The 27,194-nt window shown below is 34.3% G+C and overlaps 1 protein-coding gene across 1 annotated transcript; it reads left to right on the forward strand.

Annotated features, from left to right (window-relative positions):
* LOC127839532 (uncharacterized) lies at positions 1–26,675 on the forward strand. Its single transcript, XM_052367923.1, has 7 exons — positions 1–117; positions 14,082–14,208; positions 19,679–19,806; positions 22,157–22,379; positions 24,688–24,904; positions 25,857–26,035; positions 26,520–26,675. Exons 2-7 carry the CDS (start codon positions 14,170–14,172, stop codon positions 26,673–26,675), a joined length of 942 nt encoding a protein of 313 aa, XP_052223883.1. The 5' UTR covers positions 1–117; positions 14,082–14,169.
* The last annotated feature ends 519 nt before the right edge of the window (positions 26,676–27,194 follow it).

Here is a 27,194-nt window from a genome sequence, read left to right on the forward strand (position 1 = left end):
GTCTACGTAAAGGACCAGGAGGTGGCACAGTTCACAGGGTTTGGGAAGAACAAGGTGCGCACGGTAGCCTGCGCAGACTACCTGTTCCGTCTGCTGGAACACAGATCTGTCCTGCAGGTGAGAGGCTGGGACTCATATCCATATATTTGTTGCTTCTTAAATTTGGAAGTTTCCACGACCAACCTCCTCGAAATATGTCAGCCCTTTAAAACGGCTAGTGAAAAATATGCAATATATCTAGTTTTGCAGTAAGTGAAACTTTAAAATGACAACTTTATGGGGGGCCCTCCTATTGAAGAAGAAGTGTGAGAATATTTGTTAACTTTTCGGTTACCAAATGCAAAACAAGCAAATTATTCTCTTTCGTTTTTTGGAAGTATGATACAATCATCCAAATTTAAATGCTGATCATTTAGCAGGTAATGTGGAGATCTGGAGTCTACCAAATTAATGGTCGGCCTGTCAGACATCAGGGTCACGGGGCATTATATACTAGTAATTGAACAGGTTCCTGACAGTGATAGAAAATACAAATGAACATTTACAGAAAATGAGATATCTAAGATGCTTAGTGAATGCAGCCTAAGGACTTACCTTCAGGTCTATGAAGGTGGTCTTTCATATCTTATGGCCAAATTATTTAGTTTAATTGTTGGTTTGATATGTCAATCTAAAAGAACTTGAAGTGGGTGCCCATTGTTTACAAGCATATTCATAGTAACCATATACATTTACAGTCAATCTTTTATTAAGAGACCACAAAAGGGAGTAACCAAAAGTGGTCTCTTAATAAATTGGTTTAAAAAAAAGACGAATCTGGACTTAAGTAATGTCATCGTCAGCTTCAAAATCATAGACCAATTCTGTGACATGGCTATCTTGTTAATATGGAATGAGTGATGTATTGGACGTCATCATTGATGACGTTCAATCGAACGAATGATAAAGGGGGCTAAGTTTCGTTAAGCTCCAGGGTATAGCCGCGATTTGTGGGCCATGAAAACTGGCCCAACACTTGTGCTGAAATTTGACATGTATATGGACCAGAACTCGATCTACACGATGGCGTATTCGTCATATCTGGGAAAAGTCTTGTTTTTGATAAAATTACGAAAAAGTGGTGTTTTTTATTGCGCAATCGCTATAAAATGAGTTCTCGCCGGAAGCGTTCATAGCGTTAATAGCAACCCAAACACAATTCAACCCAAGGAGACAATTCACGCGATAGACACTTCAAATTTGATATTAATTAATACATATTGCGATTTTATTCCCAAATTAATAAATAAGTTCATATTGCGTTTAACATACGAAGCTGAACCCGTTTAGAAAATATTAACAAAACAAACAAAAACAAACAACAGTTAAATTTCATTGATGTAAATATGGTAACCTGATTACATATCCACTAGCGTACACATGAAAAATAGTTCGCAAGTAAACAACAAACAATCAAATTTAAACGCAAATAAGTTAACAAAATATATATAATAAATCCGAGAAATCGATACTTAAAACTACCATTTGTGCACTAAAAACATTTTTGAAAGTCATTTAAACACATAATTTCGGAAGTATACAACCAACAATCAAAATGGCTGCCAATGAACGTTCGAAAAGAACGCGAGAAATTATTTACAAAATAACATCATCAAAATAATTAAAGTGAACGCTACTTCGCCGTTTTTTAGATAAGTATACGATCTATTGAAAAACACTAGCATTTGACATAAACACACCCGTGGATATGGAAATAGACATCACGCGGCTCCCGCATTTTGCGCTGTGTACGGTTGTTCAGAAAACTTGGTAAGTGTCATTGTGTTATTGAATTTGTCCGATGAGTTGAATTTTATATACCATTACCATACGAGAAAGTTTTCAAACACATTTATTTCTTACGAAACTTACCTTGAAAAATAAACAACACAAATATTAGTGGCACGAACTGATAGTGGAACGAAACGACAATCAACCGTTAAAGTTCAAGGGCATAATTTGAATGGAAATACATGTGTTGAATATTGAATAAATTAATTGTTTTGCCGTTAAAAGGGTAAGTTTTTTTGGTTTGCTTTGCTCATTATTTTTATCAAAACACAAGTTTTATAGTTTGATTTCTGTACAACAGTTCAGTTAACGTTATATCTTGAATTTATAAATATCGAAATAGATGTCGGAGTTTGCACATTTCGGACGTTGCTATGCAAGTTAGTTCTCGATAGAATATACTGTTTTACCTTTTCGCATACAGTTGTGCAGCTGTTTTTCCATGTAATGATGCAATGTTTAACGTCTGGAATACCCCCCTCGATGATTATAAATCATTAACTTCTCAAATTATAAGCATCGTCAACTTGACAAAGTTCTGTCAAGATTTAATATTTTTATTTAATTAATAATTAGTAGAATATGTAAAGCTGAGTAACATTAATTCAGACTGATTTCTGATTAGGGCAGTGGTTCACCTGATTCTCATATAGGTTCACCACACCACAATTTATAGCAGTACAAAAACAAATAGCTTGTAATTATAATTGATAAATGTGAATGTTTAATTTATTTGTTTGCAACAATTTGGAACCTTTTGGTTTGAGCATTGTAAGCCTAGTGTATATTTGCCCCTTTGTTCAGCACACATGAATTGATATGGAATACAGCTATATCTCGTGTGGCGTATTTTCATTTAAACTCTGGATTTTAATGACTACAAGTCAGTCGTGCAGTTAAATATGTTTTTAAGCATAGAAAGAATCCAATATTATTTTGGATTTTGTGTTTGCCATGCATAATTTAAATTTTCATAGGAATAAAATAACTTACAGCGACAGGATTACGGCTTTGTTATGTTAAGCATTTGATACAAATGTAATTAAGAATTAGTGTGGTTGTAAATAAATTTTGAGAAATGGAACGCAAAAAAATCACAGAAAATGGAAGTGCGTGCATGTAACTGTGTCTTGCAACTTTATAATATTGTTTTAAGAATTGGATTAAAGTTTAAATTTAGGTAAGCGTGTTGCTTATACTAAATTTAGTTCTTTATGTCTCCTTTGATCTAATATGGTATGAAATGCGTATCTCTTGTAACGTTATTTCATTAAAACTCTGGATTTTAATGACGACAAGTCAGACGTGTTATTTTATTTAACAGTAAAATATTTTTTAAAGCATCAAAAGATTGTAAAAATATTTCCTATTGTATTTTTGTCATGCATAATTTAATCTTCCATAAGAATAAATAACTCGCTGCGTAAAGATTTCGGTTTCCTTAATCATGTTTTAGATAAGAATGGTTAGCATTTGATGCACAAATTTAAAAAAAAATAGTGTGGTTTTTAATAAATTTTGAGAAAGAGAAGGATGACCAAAGTTGGAGGTTCAAATCTTTGTAACTTTATTGTTTTAAGCAAAGGATTAAAGTTAAAATTGATGTACATGTAAGCATGTTGTTAATGCTAAATTGAGTTTTTTTATGACTCCTTCGCTTCTGTATTGCGACACCTTAAGGGTTTCGCGTGATGGAATGAGTGTGGAGTTCAAATGAATTTGAGATTTTTTTACAAAGTGCGTGCAGTTACCGTATCTTGCAACTTTATTGTTTTAAGAATTGGATTAAAGTTTAAATTTAGGTAAGCGTGTCGCTTATACTAAATTTAGTTCTTTATGTTTCCTTTGCTCTTATATGGTATGAAATGCGTATCTCGTGTAACGTAATTTCATTCAAACTCTGGATTTTAATGACGACAAGTCAGACGTGTTATTTTATTTAACAGTAAAATCTTTTTTAAAGCCTCAAAAGATTGTAAAAATATTTCCGATTGTATTTTTGTCATGCATAATTTAATCTTCCATAAGAATAAAATAACTCGCTGCGTCAAAATTTCGGTTTCCTTAATCATGTTTTAGGTAAGAATGGTTAGAATTTGATACACAAATTAAAAAAAAATAGTGTGGTTTTTAATAAATTTTGACAAAGAGAAGGATGACCAAAATTGGAGGTTCATATCTTTGTAACTTTATTGTTTTAAGCAAAGGATTAAAGTTAAAATTGATGTAAATGTAAGCGTGTCGTTAATACTAAATTTAGTATTTTTATGACTCCTTCGCTTCTGTATATACAATGTATACACTACGTGACCCGTGATTGTTGCCTAATTTGCGGAGTCAAGGCGGACAGTTTGATTTTTGAGTGGAAAATCACCGCGATTTCACGTGATTCGTCACTCTGCCGTCGCGCGAGAGCAAGATAATCTTCGCCCAGATTCCCCTCAGTTTTGCGGTGATTCGCCGTGATTGCAGTGGATATCGGTGACATCGATGATTCAGCAATTCATGCATATAAACCGAATTGTATCGATAACTGTATACATAACGCTTTTCTAATGTTCACAATTATCAAATAATCCAACATAATTACAACTTCACTTACGAAAAAAATAATCTTAAACATTTATGTCGGTAAATATGCTTGAGAATTTCATTAACACAACCATATGACTACGCCATTTTTCAGAAGAGTACAGTGCTTAATGTGGGACGAGCGTATTTAAAAAGCTTATATCATATTTCTCGTAAATTACCAAATTATTAGTTTTGTCTAAATCAAATACCATGTATAGAGAAACAAGGTATTTATAACAGACCAATGACGAAACACTATGCAACTTTCAATTTAGACAGTGCTACATGTATATGGCAACAATATGGAATTTGAAAAGTGGTAGTGTATTCGGGCCTGGAATATAATTAAATAATGTTTACATGTTATGTTCAATAATTATTGCATGATCATTCTGCGCTGTTATATTAATTTGGAGCCGTTAAAGCTTCCGACATTACTTCATCAAATTCATGTCGAACGGGAGTATTTTAGCTAATACGCCCATTGTATACAACAACAACAAAAGCTTTATTATTGCAATGTATAATGTAAATGTATACATATATGTTACATGTACATGCGGTGATGCGAGAATTGCAGCAAAAATCACGGGTCGCGTAGTGTAGTATGAAATACATATCTCGTGTAACATAATTTCATGTAAACTCTGGACTTTAATGACGACAAGTTGGATGTACGCAGGGGTTTTTTTTTACTAAGAAAGTGACGCCGATATTCGGCGTCTTCCCCTACCAGAATTTTTCCCCTAAAAATACCATTTCCCCTCCAAAAATATAATTTTTCACCAAAATATAATATTTTACCCTCAAAGAATTTTTTTTTTTCTTTTGGGAAGTCGACGCTTATCCAATTTGTACCATGTACAACGATCTCTCTCTCTCTCCCGACGAACACTCAAATCTGGGAATCCCAGTGATTCTATATATAGCTCTTAAATTACGTCATGGAAACCGGGCAACTAATCGTATTAATCATGTGACTATTTTACTGGATTCCGGTCTTGCGCGAGAAGGGTGTTTCGTCAATTAATTACCGGAAACCAGTCGAATTTTCATCCGGGTTATGTGAAAGCCAAGATATAAACGTTAAAACAGAAAAAGTCTCACAATTGGCGTTCATACACGAACAAAATAAAACGTTCGGACTCGGAAAATATTAATTGCGTTGACGTATTTTTTAAGAATGAATCATCAAAAACCGTTGAAACCCAGCAGGATTCGGAGGTACATGTAATCAACATCGATTAATACTGTCGGATTATTGTGAAAGTGAAAGTAGACAATCGGCAGCTGCCGCACCTTTCCCTTCCAATACTGTAGCAGATCTAGATCGTCAACCCATTCATCATGAAATTGAAATCACAATATTGACATCGTTCCCCGGCCCAAGTTGAAAACATTTCCCATTATTTGATCTACCCCTGCAACTTTATTTAGGACTTTGACTTTAATATCATACTTGTTCATGTGTTTAAGAACAAAAAGGTCAGAGACATGACTCTTTTTCTAAAAAAAAACCTGAAGTCTGTAGGTCAGTTATAGACATTGAAATGAACAGTTTTTATTTTTTTCCCCAAATATGTCTCTTTCGCGCTCGATTTTCCCCTTTTACCCAGCGTCCAGCGTCTTCCCCTTTTTCTAAAAAAACACCCTGGTACGGTTTCCTATATTGTGTTTAAGGTCAGAATGGTTAGCATTGAATACTTTTATTATTAAAAAATAGTGTGGTTTTAAATAATTTATGAGAAAGGGAAGGAAGAACAGAAAATGGAAGTTCATATCATTGTAACTTTATTGTTTAAAGCATTGGGATAAAGTTAAAATTGAGGTAAGCGTGTTGTTAATAATAAATTAAGTTTTTTATGACTCCTTCGCTCTTGTAAAGTATGAAATACGTATCTCGTGTATCGTAAATTCTTTTAAACTCTGGATTTTGTGATCGCCTTTTGTCTGTCGTCTGTTGTTAGTCGTCAACATTTACCTTGTTAACACTTAAGAATGTAATGTATTGCAGATTCAGAGATGTCTGTTCTGTTATGAAGGTCATGTGAAAAATAAACTTATGGGCTGTTTGCATATTTTAATAACATATAAATATTGTTCAAATCTATTTGTTGATAGATTTAAAATAACTAACTTTCCTCTTACATGCCCTTGTATTTCAAGATAGAATACTTTCCTTCACGGAGGAAAGAGGTCTGAGTTTGAATCTCAGTGGGGGCTTCAGAGGATGATTTATTTTTAGAAAAATGATTATATTTGCTCAACTTTGTAAATGACTGAAAGCCACACACCTAAAAATTAACTGCATGGCATAGTAAATTTATGTATAAATAATAAACATATTTTTATCTTTGCCATTTAGAATATATCTGGTGACTACAAGGTAGAAATCAATCTTTTTTGCGCTTTAAAACTTAAAAATAATTGCATTTGTCAAAATAGACTTATATGTCTACAAATCCTACTTTCCGTTTAAAAGCGGTACCATTTAAACAATAATATATTACTTTCTAACTAGGCTATAGATTTAATTTTACTTATGCCAATTAGAATATACACATGTAAGGCTATAGATTTAATGACAATTTTGCACACCTTCAAATTGCATCTTTATGTATTGATTAACATGTATTTCATTTCAAAGTGTGTGGCTTTAACCAAATAACTTTGAAAATTTCTTTTAAAGAATGAGGTTTCTGAAAATTCAATCATTGAAGAAACATTTATAATTTGAGGGTACAATAAGACAGCAAACTAAGAATAGACATCCATTTGAGTTTTTTTATCAATTGAATATGCAAAGAAGAAATTAAATATCAGCAATACAAAAGCCTGTAATATGTGCAGCGTGTGGTTTTTCTATCTATCTATATATGCTCAGTCAAATTCAAACTAGGCAAATATTTACTGGACAGAAGGTCCTGTAAAATGGGAAAAAATACAGGACCCGCTCTTTTTTTATAGGACCTACTGGCTACAGAATATAATAGTTAGTAAAATAACTTGGTGTTTTTGCCGGGATCAAGGTGTTTATGATATAAAATGATAAAATTATTGAATAGGTATTAATTTTAAGGTCAAACATTTGTATCTGACATTAAATAATAATACACGCCATACATGGTACTAGTCTTGTTTAGAAAAAAAAATTTTTTAAATGCTGAACGCATGTTAACAGTTAATATAAACAGGAATCGCTTCTTTGTAATATCTTAAGAACAATTTCCAAAACAAAAGTACTTTATACTTTTTTTAACTAAGCTATGCTTAGCGTGCATGTCAGGTATGAGTCTGGTCAATACAGCCTAAACTTACAACGGCCTCGATAAATGACAACCGGCCTGTTTCACGCGTGGACATTGATAGCCAAGATAATAACGGTTTGAATTACAACGATCATTATTATGCATTACTATTGCTATTAAAACCACACAAATTGATATCTGCATCATTTAAATTGTAATAATCAGATTTATGATTATCTTGTTAAGGGACTAGGCCGTCATGGATTTGGACCGTCCTGACCCGCATTTGTAAGATGCACATAAATAGACCAATCAGGTGCCCTCGGAAAATTCCGTCAGCAGAAAGAGAGTTGGTATGGAAAAGCACATGTATAAAGACGCTATTGCTATTTTTGCACCTCAGAAAACTTTCAGAGCCATAAACAAACCTATGAATTTGTTTTTGTTTTTTTTACCGGACAATGAGTCCTGTAAATTTGACAGACAGGCCTGACCTTACACAATTTTACAGGACGTGTTTGTCGGTCCGGCCATGTTTGGCCAAGACTGTATACTGTCTAACTCCCCTTTCGGGTATTATTGACAGTTAATAGATATGACAGAATACTCTGTAAGTATAATTGTGCACTCAAATTTTTTATGACAAGTTGAATTATTAGTATTGTATATACCATTTCCATGCGATAAATTTTAGAAACCCATTTATTTCTCACAAACTGGGGTTGAAAAGTAAACAACAACGGGGTTTGATTTTACATTCATGAGTTTTTTGGGGTGTTTAATACATGTATAGTCATTCAAATTACTAATGTTTGATAAGGTTTTATTAATTTTGGGTATAGTTAAAAATGTTCTGTCGGTTTAAAACCATGGCCGTTGAGGGCGTAGCAGTTTTCCTTATATGGGCCAATGGCTATAGTAAAATCTTGTTACCACTCTAGAAATCACATTTACTGTGCATCCTTCAAGAAACTTGGTCCGGTCATTTGTTCTTATGATGTCTTGGTCAGAAGATTTGTATAAATTAAATCTCAGCCAAGTTTGACACTGGGTCATTTGAGCTAACAAAATTGGTTAATATATTAAATAAACAAAATGCATGTTTATACCACAGAAGTCACACTGTTAGTCTAATCTTCATCAACATCGGTATGCATATTTAACTTCAAAACAAATATTGGACCAGGGATTTCAATAGAAGCAGAATCCTGCGTTTTGACGCGAGCAAATTAAAAATGACTCATTTTTGACGCAACCCTTTTTTCTGCCGTGCGTCATTTTGACGCATAGAAAATTTAACCCGTGTGTCAGTCAGTTAACATCTCCAGTTCCATGGTAATAAATCCCCCTGTGCTCCTAATCAAAATTAATGTTTCAGTATTTGAAACTCGGTCTATAATCGAGGGAATAGAGGTCTACCCCGGGCGTTGTTTTTTTATACTCACAAGTCATAATACTACACATAAACATTAAGAAAACACATTTTCTCAATTAGATATAAATTACCCGAGTAGAATTATATGCTACGTCTGACCTTTGACATTGTAAATGGCGGACGTATTGTAAATTAACATTAAACCTGCGTTCAATTTAAAAATGGCGATTCAAACAACACCAACAATTCAAATTACAAGTAATGGTGATTCAATAATGGAGATAGCATTAACTGGATTTAACAAACATTAAATAAGGTTTGTTAAACCAGATAACAACAAGGAAATTTTGGATTATTAAAGTTAAACTACTTCTGGTAAGGCATTCTTAAGTGTATATATTTCCGACATGTATAGTATTTGGATAAACAGTAATAGATATACTAGATGTTCCATGCATTTAGATTGTGTTTTTGTACAAAAGCTATCATAGGGATGATGATAATATGAGTTTTATAACAAGATAAATATGTGATGAAAAGGTGCTACAGGTACATATCTTAAATTACTTAAATGTGTTATGATGAAGTAGATTTTAATGAGCATTTATTGTTTTAACAAATAAACATAGTATAGTGATAGAAATAATAAAAGTTGTAAAATGAACATGTTTTGTTTTTGAAAAACTTAAAAGTCGATATTGTTCGCACAAATTATTGATATTTTGTCCTTATCTTTGTGTACCAATTCATTAAAATATGTTGTGTTATGTATCATGGTATTTTTATTTAATAACGCAGTATTACTTTTTTAGATATTGTGTAACTCTTGGAGCATGTTTTTATCTAAAAAAAATTGAATAATACAGACAAAAACACAATTAATGCGCTTCAAAATTGACCCGAGAATTCTTCAATTTGACTCCTCAAAATTTCAGTCCAGGGGTCATTGACTCCTGGTTTTTATGGAATGAGTGCTATATTGCCGTCATCATTTGAGGACGTTCAATTGAACAAATGATAATGGCGACTAAAATTCGATAAGCTCCAGCGTATAGCAGCGATTTGAGAGTGTTGAAACTGGCCCGACACTTGTGCTGAAAATTCTCATGTATATGGCGTTTTCGTCATATCTGGGAAAAATCCAGTTTTTGATAAAATGACGAAAAAGTGGTGTTTTTTATTGCGCAATCGCTATAAACACGTGGATAAGCCGGAAGTACATGTAGTGTTAATAGCAACCCTAAGACAATTCACCCCCACAAGACGATTCACCCGCTAGACAATTCAAATTGATTTTAAATATAAACAAATTCGTACCAATAATATTTCGTACCCATATTTTTTTCGTACCTATTTTTTTTGTACCCATTTTTTTCGTCCTCAAATTTTGTTGTACCAAAATTTTTTTTGTACCCAAATTTTTTCGTACCCAAATTTTGTTTCGTACCCATTTTTTTCGTACCCAAATTTGTTTCGTACCCAAACTTTTATTCGTACCCATTTTTTTCATACCCAAATAGTTTTTTCGTACCCTAATTTTTTTCGTTCCCTATATTTTTCGTATTCTAATTTGTTTTCGTATTCAAATTTTTTTTTTTCCTACCCTAATTTTTTCATACCCATTTTTTTCGTACACAAAGTTGTTCGTACCCACATTTTTTTTTCGTACCCATCTTTTTCGTACCCAAATGTTTTTTGTACCCAAATTTTTTCGTACCCAAATTTTGTTTCGTACCCATTTTTTTCGTACCCAAATTTGTTTCGTACCCAAACTTTTATTCGTACCCATTTTTTTCATACCCAAATAGTTTTTTCGTACCCTAATTTTTTTCGTTCCCTATATTTTTCGTATTCTAATTTGTTTTCGTATTCAAATTGTTTTTTTTTCCTACCCTAATTTTTTCATACCCATTTTTTTCGTACACAAAGTTGTTCGTACCCAACTTTTGTTCGTACTCATTTGATCGTAGTCAAATTTTTTTCGTTCCCGAATTTTTTCGTACCTAATTTTTTAATTGGTACCCATTTTTTCGTACCTAAATAGTCATTCGTACCCTTATTTTGATTGTACCCTTTTTTTTTGACTCAAATTTGTTTCCATGCCCAAATTTGTTTTATTTCATACCCACATATTTTTTCGTACCAATTTTTTTTTCAATTTGATTTGATCTCTCCACTCATTCCATCCCGCGAAACCCTTAAGGTGTCGCAACTCTAGTATTAAAAAATATAAATAAACTGTTGGAGCACATCAGTGATTGGTTTATCACAATTACAGTTGCTTACAGCAGCACGATAATGTACATAGTTTTACGGAATGCGACAATATTTAAAAATTAAATGCAGATTAAGAACCACTTTGCATATCAGTTTGGACCAACTGTTTGGGATTTTTTATATTGACCTCCATCGCTCCATCGGTCTATGATCAACAAAACCGAAAATAAATTAAGATCTGTAAATATACCTCACATACATTTTTAATTATTTTGTCTATCTGACCCGTCTATCCCCTTAAAATGCAAAAGATGCATTAATGAGTATATGGACCGGTCAATATTTTTTTACATTGACTACACATGCTCATTATCCCCCGCCATAGGCGGAGGGATATTGTTTTGGCGTTGTCCGTCCGTCCGTCCGGCCGGCCGGCCGGCACTTTTGTGTCCGAAGCCATATCTTGGAAGTGCTTTGGCGGATTTCAATGAAACTTGGTATGAGTATATATATGGATAAGTGGATGATGCACGCCTTTTGGCATTGTACACCATCTGTTAATAACAGAGTTATGGCCCTTTGAATCTTGGAAAAATGCTTTTTTGTGTCCGGAGCCATATCTTGAAAGTGCTTTGGCGGATTTCATTGAAACTTGGTATTAGTATACATATGGATAAAAGGATGATGCACGCCAAATGGCATTGCACACCATTGGATAATTAAGGAGTTATGGCCCTTTGTATCTTAAAAAAATGCTTTTTTGAGTGTCAAATATAGCACTTTTGTGTCCAGAAGCATATTGGCGGGGGATATCAATTCAACGAATTTGCTTGTTGTTATAATTGTCCCCTACCGGAGGGAACTTATGATTTGCGCTCTGTCTGTCACACTTTTCAGGAGCCTGCGATAATTTTAAATATTTTTCTTCATGAAACTTGAAACATTAATAGATGGTAATATGGAGATTATGCACGTCATTTCATTTTGTTCCTACGTCAAGAATTATGGTTGCTATGGCAACAAATAGACTAGATATATTGCTGAAAATGGTGGAGATTCACCGGTAGGGGACCATATTGCTTGACAATAGTCTGGTTGTTATTATTATGGACTGTTTTTACAAGATATTTAAAAATGATGTCACCATCTAGTTCACACAGCTAAATTGCACTTAGCAGTAGCTCTTTATTGTATATGGATGTTGCAACAGGTGATTGTTTAAAAATGATATATGATTTGCAATCAACTATTAATTAAAATTACTTTTAAAAGTCTACAATATATGTATTACATAGTTCACTATGTGAATATATTTTGGATTTAAAATAACTTAAAGAATTATTCAAATTTTGTAAATGTGAGTGGATACCCAATATCAAAACATGGAAACACAATATTAAGAGATAGGAAACCCCACATTGTACCCAAAACTTGAACCTAGTTAGATAGGTCTTTAATAACATTTTACTTTTTAAGGGACTACACACACATCAAAATACCTATCTAAGTGGTAAAGGATTAAGCAATGTGGCCAGAAGTGTGGTTTCCGAGTTAATAACACACTATGGTTGAGAAGACAGGTCCCTGGTGTTTCAGATCTGTGTCCTAATATTTCCAAGACTCGAGGTTGTGGTGCACTGAGATATCTGCTACACAAGCGATACATTGAGGTGGGTCTAATGTGAACAGTTGGCTTTTTTATAATAAGAAAATAATGTGTACATACTATGGATAATGACTTTAGACTTCGAACAACTGTTAAATTCTTTGTTTTGTAAACAGTGTTGTTTCTATTTGAAGAATAATACATTGTACTAGTTTGTGTTGTACATTTACAGTAAAACAGTGTGTTGTTCTTCGTGGCTTGATGTGTCAGATTATCCAGCATCCCTTATTTAACAATCATTATTGAACAATCAGAATTTTCTTTTATCACCACTTCATGTGGTATTATCTGTTAGTGTGACTTTGAAACCTTTTGTTTGGAGGCATCTTGGAGAACAGTTGCCAAGTACCCTATGGCGTTTTAAACATTGTGAACTGTAAATAACATTAGAGCTGTACTTAAAAATGATGCCTTAGCTGCAACATAGTGAACAATAATTTGCCATTTTAATGTTTCCTATAGTTTGTTCTTAAATCATGCTTGTATGATTAAGATACCACTAGCTGATGTGCAAGACCTATATCTTTGTTACTAAAGAATATAAAACAACGTCTATCTTTTGAGCATACACAGTACAACAATATCCATTCGGTTCATTATATTATTTATTGTGTGCACATATGAGTCGTGTTCTGAGAAAACTGGGCATAATATATGCGCGTAAACTGTCATCCCAGGTTAGCCTGTGCAATATGCACAGGCTAATCAGGGAGGACGCTTTCCGCTTTTATGACATTTTGCGTTTAAATGAAGTCTCTTTTTAGCAAAAATCCAATTTAGGCGGAAAGTGTCGTCCCTGATTAGCCTCGGGGATTGCAGATGCTAATCTGGGACGACACTTTACACACATGCATTATGCCCAGTTTTTCCAGAGCCCGACTCATATACAGGAGCTTTGCTCTGAGAAAAATGGAATTAATGCATGTGTGCAGTCGGCACAGGCTAGTCATGGACAATACTTTTCACCTGAAATGGATTTTTACTAAGAACAGACTTCCATAAACAAACACTACCATGAAATCGGAAATAGTCGTCCCTAACTGGCTTGCGTGGAGAGCATAGGCTAATCTGAAATGACACTTGAATTATTTTGCTTACTGCGTATGTGTAAGAATCCCCGTTTTCCCCCAAAATGGCTCATCTGTTTGCATACCTTTGTTTTTCGTTACAGAAATCCATGGGCTCTGGAAGCTGGGAGGAGATGATACAGGGAGCAGTGGGAGACCACTCCTATATCAAGGTATTAACTAGAGTGGAGTATGATACAGGGAGCAGTGGGAGATCACTCCTATCTCAAGGTATGGGATACCACTCTTATCTCAAGGTATGAGAGACCACTCCTATTTTTTTTAAGGTCAGTGTAAAGTCAGGGAATTTTAAAAAATGGTCAGTGAAAAATGAAATTTCAGAAAAGTCAGTGAAAAGTCAGGGAAAAATAAAATGTTGGGTCGATGCATTAGTTATTTAGTGGCTATCGCAGTCATCAGGTATCATTTGTTTTAGTAGATTCAACAGTATATTTTTTATTTGAATGTTTTGACTATTTCTATGTACATAAAACATTAACAACATGTGTAAAGCATGTTCAAAAATGTAAATTTATCTATTGTTTATTTTTGATTAATTTTGTGTATCCTTGAAGGCTGAAAGGCTTTGCAACCCTTGCCCCCAGAGCTTTGCAGGATAATTAGAGATGACAGCATGAAAGAGCTATACTAACTTTTCTTATTTATTTCAGTTATCAAGAAGACCAGTCCTGCTTCTGCTCTTAACTGCCTGATTTTCATGTATTAACCTACCATATATCACAAATCACAAATTGATTTTTTCATCTAATTTTAGATTGAAAGTAATGTACACATAGATAGACATATTACCAGCATGAGTAAACAGACATTATTTAATGATTGTTGACTCAAAGACCCTGACTTTTAATCATTTCTATTAACATTTCCCATTATCCATACTCTTATGTATTCACCTATGCTTGTGTCTAGATATTAAAGTATGAACATAGTATGTAATGGATATTGTATATGGACAGTTTTTTTGTGTCATATGTGTTGTGCTTCTACTGTGTTGCCATAACTAACAACACATGTAGCTACCTATAGAAATATGTTTTGTTCATAGATTTTGAGACATAATCATATTACGTGGTGCTTGTACATGCATAACTTTTTTATCTATGATTTTGTGGTATTTACTATATAGCCTTGCATCATGCATAGTTTAGTGTACAAGTAGTACTGCTTTGTTATTTGTTAAATATTTGATGTTAAAGAATAAAATAAACATTAAATGAGTCGATTTGATCGGCTCTATGGGGAGGAGAAGGCGGAATATGTCGCAAAATTAGTCAGTGAAAACCAATATTTGGTCAGGGAAAGTCAGTGAAAAGTCAGTGAATTCTATTTCATCAGGTTGGTGGCCCCCCTGAAAACCCATTCCGATCATTATGGAGTTTTTAGCGATATGTCATCGCAATACTATGTTGTGGTGGGTTGCATGCCCCTTGTCAAATAAAAACGCACTTTTTACCAAAACACACATTAAGCGCACTTAAAAGTTCGTTAATTGTGTGTTTTTTGTTAATATGTGCGTTTTCAGTGTTCAAAAGTGCATTTAAGTGCGCTTTTTGTGCTTTTTTTCTTTTCAAGTGCGTTATTTTAGTGAAAAGTGCATTTTTTGTGTGTTTTCTTCATCTGTAAGTGCGCTTTTGAGTGTAGATGTGAGCAAAATGTGTGCTTGTTATCTAAGAAGTGCGTCTTTTATTTAGGAAGTGCGTTTTTTGTGTGTTTTCTTCACCTGTAAGTGCGCTTTTGAGTGAAGATGTGAGCAAAATGTGTGTTTTTATCTAAGAAGTGCGTCTTTTATTTAGGAAGCGCGTCTTTTATCTAAGAAGTGTGTTTTAAGGTTTACAGATGTGGGTTTTTTCTCACAAAAGTGCGTTTTTCTATTTTGATGTGCTTCTTTTTTAAGCATAAGTTAGTCTTTTATTTCATAAGTGCGTTTTTATCATACGATCTGTTTTAGACGGATGCATCTAAAAAGACACATGTTTAACACACTTCTTCAAAAGTGCATCTTTAACAACCGTTTAGCAAATTTTGTACAGAAATTGAACAAGAAACAAAATTGTTGCAGGCTCTAACAATTTATTTACATCAAATGAATAAACATAGACATATATCTCAGTAACCTGTAATAATATAAGGGGCAGTTTGAATAATTACTGGTTGTCCATATTAACCTGTTTAATGTTTACATACTTTATCATACAATTTCAATGCATACCCTATTGCTTACGTTTTAATCTCAAACATTTCTAAAAATTTCCACCTTAATCAGACTGTGGGTAACTAATTAAAAATATTGAAAATGTCAAAAGTATTATGTTGGCTTGATAGTATCAATTATATTTCCTCAACATAAATACGTATTTGAACTTTCTTATACTGATATTTATACCCTTATACAATTAATGTCTACCACATTGACCATAAACATACATTTTAAAAGGCAATTAAAATAATATTTATACTATTATTATTATTTGCTAAAACCATTCAGCATGTTATATTTAAATATTTACAATTAAATATAATGTGTTAAGGGTGCTTTGTATTATTCATAAATATTTTGGTGTTGAAATGACTGCCTTATCAGTATTTCTCAAATTATGTAATTTTTGGCTTAGACACAGCATGGAATCAGAAAAGAGAATAGCCAGTCCCTATCAGTCCTCCATCTAAGCCTAACTAAGGGGTGTTGATATACTTTTGATTTTTTCAGGCACCATCTATTTGAGAACCACAAATAGGAAGTTATTAAGCTAGATTTGAGGTACATGTATCAAGTGAACAACATTAAGACTTATTATTCTAGTGTAAATGTCTTGAAATACTTTCAGCATGAAGTATTGTGTGATGAAAACATGTGTATTTACTACAATGTGTAAATCAACAATAAGTTTGTTGCAAAGGAGATTAAAAGTGGGTGGTTAAAGACATATAAAGTGATATGGTCTAGTTCAACAACTGCCTGTATTTTTGGAATACTGAAGAACGGTCTGTTGTAACAGGTTTAAATTTTCAATTCTGCATCCCTTTTTTATTTAGTTTATTGAATTAATTATGATCATTATCATATTTATGTATTGTCCCTGGAAAATGTAAATGGATGAGTAAATGTAATGCAATTTTAAGGAAAAACAACACCATTTGAATTATTATGGCTGTATTTTATGGTTATTGTCATCTTAAAGTTATTTATACCTATTTTTGGTCATTAATAAACATATTTTTTCCCCCATATTAAATGAGAACTTTTAAATTTAAAGGTTAAACCCCATGGTGACCTCGAAATTTACATTGATCAGAAGATCCTTTGGAAAGAATGTGCATCATCGCATCGCCTGCCAAAAAAGGGAGCAAAAGGGAGACTACCTGATGTTTGGACTTGAATACCAGGTTTTACCCTGCACAAGCTGGCCGACATGAGGAGAACAGGAGTGGGAAAACCGCGCCCTCTCCTTGACCAAGAAAAGCTGGATTTGTTTAGAGGTAAAACTATACAGAGTACTGGTTATTGCATTTTAAAGTGTCACACTTCCGACCAGTCCACACAGCAAAATGAGATCACGTATCTTGGTACATTTTCGAACAGTATTTTCTATCAAACGTATTTATTTATGAAAAGCGTTAAGTCACATGTGATCAGAGGATTAAAATTGCAAAATAAACAACCAGAAACAACAAGCAAACAAACTAGTTTTGATTTAAATTGATAATTTTTATAGCAACGAGATTACCATAACAGCAATATTAAACACTATAAAATATCTTTCAGGACCTGATCAAATGAGACCATGCACGAGACGCATCGCGCAAAGGCCATGACAGTATAATAGTTGCAAAGAAGTTTGACCGGCTGGTGGCAGACGTGGAGAGAAAGATGAGAGCTGCACTCCGCCGCCTCAAAGAAATGCTGTCAGGCCTTGATTGATATGCATCTTTCTTATGTATATTGTTGTTCGTGTGTATATACTGTACATGTTATTATAGTATGCTATTATTTTTTGTTTATTTATAATCAAATTATGTTTATATTTATTTCATCAAATTGCCATTGATATTTAATTACTCATGTATGTAAAAAAATGTTGGTGTACATTAAAGTATAAAATTGAATTATCTTGTAATTATTAAAATACACAAATATATATGTTAATATAATTATTGGTTTTTATTGCATATCTGAATTAAAAAGAACTTTTAACAGCATATAATTAAATCAACTGTTAAGTCAAAAGACGCACCTTTAACGCACATGTGGGCTTTTTGTGAGTGCGTTTTTTACTGCCATTCATGTGCGTAAATTGTGCGTTTTGTGTGGGTTATAACTGCGCTTAACGTGAGTTAGATGTGCGCTTTTTTAAATAAAAAAGCGCACATTTAACTCGCTGAAAAGCGCAGTTTTAACCCACTTAAAAGCGCACATTTTACACACATGTGCGCTTTTATGTGGGTTATAACTGCGCTTAAAGTGAGTTAAATGTGCGCTTTGTAAATGAAAAAGCGCACATTTAACTCGCGAAAAGCGCACGTTTAACGCACATAAAAGCGCACATTTAATACACATGTGCGCTTTTATGTGGGTTATAACTGCGCTTAAATTGAGTTAAATGTGCGCTTTTTAAATAAAAAGCGCACATTAAACTCGCGAAAAGCGCACATTTAACCCACTTAAAAGCGCACATTTTACACACATAAATGGCAGTAAAAAAAGCACTTATAAAAAGCGCACGTTTAACGCACATTTAACGCACATAAAAGCGCACATTTAACACACATGTGCGCTTTTATGTGGGTTATAACTGCGCTTTAAGTGAGTTAAATGTGCTCTTTTAAAATATAAAAGCGCACATTTAACTAAAGAAAAGCGCGAATTTAACACACTTTAAAGCGCACATTTTACACACATAAATGGCAGTAAAAAACGCCCTTATAAAAGCGCACGTTTAACGCACATAAAGCGCACATTTTACACACATAAATGGCAGTAAAAACGCACTTATAAAAAGCGCACGTTTAACGCACATAAAGCGCACATTTATCCACAAAAAGCGCACATTTTCTTGTTTGTTTGTTTTTGTTAAAAACTCTCTCGGTAAGAAAAAGCGCACATAAAACGCAGTGCCAATACCGCCACATTTAACACACGCAAAACGTACTTAAAACGTACATTTCACATACTTTTTTGAGAAGGCTGACTAGCTATTAAATCTATGAAAAAAAATTCACTCACTGCAATGATTTCCCTGGTGCCTTTTTATGATCACATATTTATTAAACAAAAGCTTGCAATATTTGTTTCTGAGTTTGTGTTAAAAAGCACAAATCTGTGAAACACATTCATGAACAGCAGTTGTTTTCCTGGCAAAGTTGGGAAAATTTGCAACTGCAAATGTTTTCAGGTCCACTGATTCGCAAAAAACGAATTTAATGTAAATCTTTTTAAGAATTCAAATTATAAGAACTAAATGCATATAAATTGTACTTATATGATCTGCTAGATGTAAATGAAATAAAATTGATGTATAATAATCATAAGACGCTTTTTTATTTTAATTTTTAGTGGTATTTTTTTGGTTCAAATTGGGAATTTTGTTTACTCTTTTGCCTTGGAATGGGTCAGTTTTATTGACTCATACATATGGCAGGAAAAGGTCCTGGACAGTCATATTTTGTGTGGGTTTGTTTCCAGGAGCATCTAGTGGAGCAACTATGCCTGTATAATGACGTCAGTGAGGCTTTGAAGTGGGCGGATTGCTACAGCCTAGATGACTCTGTGATACCACACACTGTCAGAAGTGCCAGGGAGAAAATTAAGAGGTCTCTCTTCTAATTATTTATTTAATTAGTTGAGAACTATTTATTTATTCCCAATTATATAAAAAGCCAAAGGCTTAATTAAACGCTCTAGAGTCAATTTCCTGGGTAGAACCAATACTTGGTGTCTTTTGGAAATATAGAAAAACACAAAGTGGGGATCTAACCATTACACCCGGTAGCTAGACAGACACCATATCAACTATGTAACACTTACCTTTTATTGTTTATATTATTTAATTATTGTATTTTTAATTCCTGTTTAAAATGGCGGTACATGTATAAAATAGTTGACTGTAGTAAGTTAACTACTTTTCTGTTCTGTCTGTAAGTTCAACCTATTCCATCAGTGTCAGTATTTCTCATCAAATTTGTTGACTTCAGTCTAAGAATTAATACATATTCTTTAAAATTTAAATAGTCTTAAATAAATTTTATGTTTGGTCTTACCTTTCATTTAATACCTCAATTTACATAATTTTTATGCCCCCGGTAGGGTGGCATATAGCAGTTGAACTGTCCGTCAGTATGTCAGTCTGTCCGTCCGTCCGAAAAATAACATTAACGTTGGCCATAACTTTTGCAATATTGAAGATTGCAACTTGATATTTGGCATGCATGTGTATTTCATGAAGCTGCACATTTTGAGTGGTGGAAGTTCAAGGTCAAGGTCATCCTTCAAGGTCAGAGGTCAACAAAATAATTCAAAGCAGCGTTCTCATGAAGGTCGAAAAAAAATTATATTTCAAAGCGGCGCAATAGGGGGCATTGTGTTTCTGACGAACACATCTCTTTTTCCTTCAGAAAATGTGCTTAATGCATATTCAGCACTTGTTGCCTGTATTTATTGATATTATAAGTTAATAATTTATTTTGGTATAGGTGTATTTTTTATGCCCCCGGATCGAAAGATCGGAAGTATATTGTTTTGGCCTGTCTGTCTGTCTGTCTGTTTGTCTGTCTGTCTGTCTGTCTGTCTGTCTGTCTGTCTGTCTGTCATTGTGTCAGTCAGTCATTGTATGTGTGTGTCCCAAAACTTTAACCTTGCTTAATTCATATTTAGCATGCATGCGTAAGTCATGGAGCTGCACATTTTGAGCGGTGAAAAGTCAAGGTCAAGGCCATCCTTCAAGGTCAAAGATCAAATATTATTTATTTTGTATGCCCCCGTATCGATAGATCGGGGGTATGTTGTTTTTGGCCTGTCTTTCTTTCTTTCTTTCTGTCTGTCATTCTGTCACAAAACTTAACTGTACAGTAAAGTTTTGCAATAACTTTTGAAATATTGAACATAGCAACTTGATATTTGGCATGCATGTGTATCTCATGGAGCTGCACATTTTTAGTGGTGAAATGTCAAGGTCAAGGTCATCCTTCAAGGTCAAAGGTAAAAAAATTCTGTCCCAAAACTGTTACTGTACAGTAAAGTTGTGCAATAACTTTTGAAATATTGAACATAGCAACTTGATATTTGGCATGCATGTGTACCTCATGAAGCTGCACGTTTTGAGTGGTGAAAGGTCAAGGTCAAGGTCATCCGTCAAGGTCAAAGGTCAAAAAAAGAAGAAAAAGCGGCGCATTAGGGGGTATTGTGTTTCTGACAAACACATCTCTTGTCTTTCCTAAAACTTTAACCTTCGTTAAAGTTTGGTCATAACTTTTATAATATTGAAGATAGCAACTTGATATTTGGCATGCATGTGTATATCATGTAGCTGCACGTTTTGAGTGGTGAAAGGTCAAGGTCATCCTTCAAGATCAAAGGTCAAATTTATGGCTTCAAAGCGGCGCAATAGGGGGCATTGTGTTTCTTACACAAAAGTTAAACATGATAATATATAGGTTTGAACTAGCCTGTTGATATGACTAGCAGTGCTGTTTTTATTCATTCTAAAAATTATGACTTAACATCTTGGTAAGCATGGTGAAACTTAAGACACTTTCCTCAAAACAGCCTTAATGTAAGTTTCATCCAGTGACTTTATTTTGCTTTGTATTTTACACTACAAGCCTTTTGAATTTGGGAAAAATATCTGATACCCCATAAAATTGGGAAAAATGGAGCATAATGTATATGATTAAATAACCGTATTTCAATTGTGTATAAGAGCAAGTTAACTGCATTTTAAAATTTATATTATAAAGTGCTATGGCATTCATTATATTTCTGTATAATAAAACAATAAACCAGTTATTGAGCTTATTGTAAAAAGTTTGGTTTTTTGAGGGGAAGAGTTTTGGGAATAAATATTACTTGTTTGCCATGGGGAACCAGCCTGTAATTTTGGGCAAAACAATCACTGTCCTTATAGGCCATCCGACACTTAACTGAGTGTGCACTTTATTTTCACAGCCGCCCAGACTCCCAGCAACACCAAAGTCCAACAGTGGGGATAACTGGAACATCCACTGGTGTTACATGGGGGATGTCTGGAACTGCCATGGCGTCTACGTTGGAGGTACCTGGAACAGCCAGCAGTGGAACGTGGGGTTTTCCTGGAACAGCCAGTGTGTCCGCGGAGGATTGGGACAGTTTCTGCTTCACAGAAGATGAAATTAAAGCAGCTTATCACCAGGTAGATTGATTTCAAAAAATTTACATCTGATACGCTTGAAATGTAAACATTTAATTTCCAACATTTTTTTTACATTTGTGGCCAATCAAGATTAATTTGATTGACCCGCTTTTCTCACTACAAACAAGTTGAGGTTTAACTTACTAATTGCATTGGCTTGATTCAAAAGAATAAAGCTTGTTTAGACGCTCTCTAGTTCATTCCCTGGGTAGAATCAGTACTTTGAGCTTATGTGTGAGATCTTAAGAATGTTCCCTAAGTGGGGATTGAATTTAGGACCTTCTGATTGCTAGGGAAAATATTGAATTCACATTACGTAAGGAAAAACTTAGGAATTAAAATGTTTTTGTTGTATACTTTTACAGTAAATCAAAAAAATAAGGTATCATAAGCATGGAATCAGAAATCATACGCATATAACTTAAGATATCAGAAGTGTAGCCTAAGGTATCTTGAACCATGAAAGGATAAGCACTACCTAATGAGTCATTAGCATAGCAAAAAATATCATAAGCTTATTAGAACAGTACTATTTCCCATTGAAGCTTCCAATGGACAATACGCATATTTTTTTTGAACAAACATTTGTCCTGTTTCAGACAAAGACAAATAATTGTGTTTTAATTCTTTGTCAAGGTATTGAGGTATTCAAAGGAACCTTCTCGCATGCATAAGGTACAGTCTCAGCCAAACATGGCCGGACCCACGGTCATGTCCTGTAAAATTTTGTAAGGTCCGGCCTGTCGGTCAAATGTACAGGACCGATTGTCCGGTAAAAAAAAGAGAAGGAATTTGTTGGTTTGTATAGGTTTGTTCATGGCTCTGAAAGTTTTTTGAGGTGCAGTAATAGCGATAGCGTCTTTATACACGTGCTTTTCCGTACCAAGGCTCTTTCTGCTGACAGATTTTTCCGAGGGCACCTGATTGGTCCATTTTTATACATCTTACGAATGCGGGTCATGACAGTCCGAATCCATGATGGCCTAGTCGCCTAACAAGATAATCATAAACCTGATTATGCAAATTTAAATGATACAGATATCAATTTGTGTGGTTGTAATAGCAATAGTAATGTATAATAATGATCATTGTCATTCGAACCGTTATTATCTTGGCTCTCAATGTCCATGCGTGAAAAAGGCTGGTTGTCATTTATTGAAGCCGTCATCGGTTTAGGCCGTCTTGACCAGACTCATATCTGACATGCACGCTAAGCGCAGCTTAGGTAAACAAGTATCAGCTACTTTGGTTTTGGAAAATGTTGTTAAGATATTACAAATGAGCGATTCCCGTTTATATTTACTGTTACCATGTGTTCAACATTTTTTTTAATATGTTTTAACTTAACAAGACCAGTACCATGTATGGCGTGCATTATTATTTAACGTCAGATACAAATGTGTGACCTTGAAATTAATAGCTTTTTAATTATTTATCATTTTATATCATAAACACCTTGATCCCAGCAATGATACCAAGTTATTTTACTTTTATATTCTGTCGCCAGTAGGTCCTGTAAAAAAAGAAGAGGTCCTGTATTTTTTCCCATATAACAGGACATACTGTCCTGTAAAAATTTGCCTTTTTTGGATTTGACTGAAGGTATTTAGAAACCTCACTCACAAATAGACACAAATTTCTTTAAAAGGAAGTGCTTGAAAGGTTTAAATAAATAATCTTACATTGTAAAAGGAGTGATTTTCATATTTCCACCCACCACCACATACATGTGAAAAAAAGTTATAAAAAAAACATTACGCAAAATAATTTAAGAAACAGATAATCTTGATATCAAAAACAATTTAAAAAAAAAGTACACAGAAGGCCTGGAACAAAATATGCAGAACGATACTGTAAAATCATTTATATTCGTTGGTATGGAGTTTGGTGGTTTTTCAAGAATGAATTTTATGGACATGTACATACATGGATTTATGTTGTTGTTTTTTTGAAAAAAGAGGAATTGTGTTGGTCATTTTCCGATGTGTTTGTGTTAACCCTTTCCCTCTCATAGGCAAAATGAAAATGGACTTGTGCAAACAGCATTAAACCAGTAACTCGCAGTCTGTTCAGGTTTTATGCTGTTTGCTGATCATCAGTATCTACGGTTTGGAAATGAAGCCTTACAAACTTGAATCTAGTAAGAAAGGTGTTTACCTTAATGTAACTTTCTAATAGACTTTACATGCTTAAAAAAACTTATCTAAGTGGTGAAGGGTTAAATATGCGGATAAGTCAACCCACAAAATCAACAAAAACTAATGTCTGAATAATTATAATTATTTACAGTATTTAATCCTGCTATCAGTTGAAGCTCAAGGAGTCCCCAGCAGTGTTCCTAGTAGAGAACGATGACAGTGACGTGGTCTACAGACCAGAGCCCGAGGGTCAGGGGGACGGGGAGGGGCATGAGAGGGGACTCAGTGAAGTTGTCAAGCGGTGCCTGGGGCGACCACTAGACAAGTCTGAGCAGATGTCCAACTGGGAGCGCCGGCCATTGAAAACTGAGCAAGTGAAATATGCAGGTGAGTATACTGAGAATTGTTATATTGAGTGACCTTCAATGTTAATGCATATGGTTTGTACTAAAAATGCGTGTAAGACTTCTGTGAAAGATAAAAAATATTGGCTGCGCAGTCCGCACAGGCTAATCAGGGACAACAATTTCCGATTTTATGATATTTTTCCTTTAAAAAAATCTCTTCTGAATAAAAATGCAGTTTAGGCGGAAAGTTAGACTGCACAGGCTTATCTGGGACAACCCTTTACGCACATGCATTAAACCCCCTTTTCACAGAGCATGGCCCATATAAGTAGTAAGACAACAAAACAGTGTATGACAAGATAACCATATATTGTGTTGTAATGTTAATTGTCAAACAGAGACATGAGAGTTTGGTTGGTGGTCGGATGCGATTTCCCACATGTGCTCTGATTACCCATCACGGTACAAGATACAATTGAATATTATTCAGTAAAAGCTTATAAATATCTGTAAATTGAAGATATATGAATATTGGTCAAGTAGTTTATTCTGGGACACATTAAGGGTCCTCGCATAATGCAGCCTCATGGGAGGTAGGAGGCATAATGCAGCCTCAAGGGAGGTAACTTTGAAATACTTGCACATTATCAACATTTGAAGTGCAGCTAGCATTGAGAACTTTAAATGAATAATTGTAGAATTAAGCCTTGATTTGGGAAAACGTTGCTTAATGCATGTGTGTAAAGTGTCGGGTCAGATAGCCTGTGTGGACTGAACAGACTAATCAGGGACAACACTTTCCGCTTTTATGATATTTTTTCCTTTAAAAAAAAGTCTGTTCTGAATAAAAAATGCAGTTTAAGCGGAAAGTGTCATAATTTATTAGCCTGTGCAGACTGCATAGCCTACTCTGGGACAATACTCAACACACATGCATAAAGCCCTGTTATCGAATAGGCTCAATTGAATATTAAGTCCTATTCATTTTCCAGCCCTAGATGCATACGTCCTACTAGAGTTGTATGATGTGCTGATCAAGCTGGCTCAAGATCAAGGTGATGATATCGACCTTGAGCCCAGTATCTCCAAGAAGTGGCTCAGACCTAGCAATAACGAGAAGAAACGGGCGAAACAGAGGGGTGACCATAGACAGAAAACTGCCAGAAAATTGGTAACATGTTTCTAAGTTTAGGAATGCTTCCCTTGTATTGTTTAGTGTAACATTGTTTGAAAGAGCATTTTGATGGTATATTTTATCTAAAGAGTTTTTAAACTGAAGTGTATTAAAAATGAATATGTTATTTATCTCAAATGTTTATTATTCAAATATCACAATATGGAATAGATTCTACAAACACAGGGCAGCAATTTTTAATAAATCATGAAATGGTTTACACTTTGAAAATTAAATACATATTCAATTTGTTTTAAGAATCAAATGCTATCTCCACTCCAAAATCACCAAGTACTGGTTCTACCCAGGAAATGGACTCGAGAACATTTATATAAGCCTTATGGTTCCACTGCAATCAAGCTTAAATAAAAAGGTTTCAACGTTAGGTTAACTGCCAAACAATTCTACCAGCTTTAAGAATGTCAATCAGATACAACAGTACTGCACTTAACCATCAATTTTCCCATCAATCTCTCTCTAGCCCACCAAGCCAATTCCCTTTCCCGGTCAGCCCTGTTCCCCGGGGATCTACGGGTTGTCGTGGATACCATGCTTCAAGGCCTGGGCAGACAGCTCCGCAGCTGTGGTGTCGATGTTCACATCATGGACCCATATGTTGAACACTCTCAGGCCATAGAGGTACATGTGATCTTAAAAGTAGAATCCTTTTTATATTCTTATAACATGTTTAATATTTTTACTCTTTGTTTTAAGCTTATCATTTGGTTGACTTGATTTTGGGGAAATTACATAAACAAAATCCAATGAGAAAATGTTTATAACATTATTAATTTATCAGAATATTACTGTTAAAACATGTTAAATAAAAGATCAGAAACTCTTTGTCATTTCATTCTATATTTAACCGGGTTTCCCGACGGAAAAAACTGGTTATTACATTGGTGAATGTCGGCGGGCGGGCTAGTGGGCTGGCTGCCGGGCGGAACAAGCTTGTGCGGGCCATTACTTTGTAATTCATTGTGAGATTTTAAACTCATTTGGCACATTTCTTCACCACCATTGGACGGTGTGTCACGCGAAAGAATTACGTCAATATCTCCAAGGTCACACTTTGATTTCAAAGGTCAAAAATGGCCATAAATGAGCTTGTCTGGGCCATAACTATGTCAATCATTGTGAGATTGTACAATCATTT

The sequence above is a fragment of the Dreissena polymorpha genome, chromosome 7 (genome assembly GCF_020536995.1).
Source record: "Dreissena polymorpha isolate Duluth1 chromosome 7, UMN_Dpol_1.0, whole genome shotgun sequence".
Lineage (NCBI taxonomy): Eukaryota > Metazoa > Mollusca > Bivalvia > Myida > Dreissenidae > Dreissena > Dreissena polymorpha.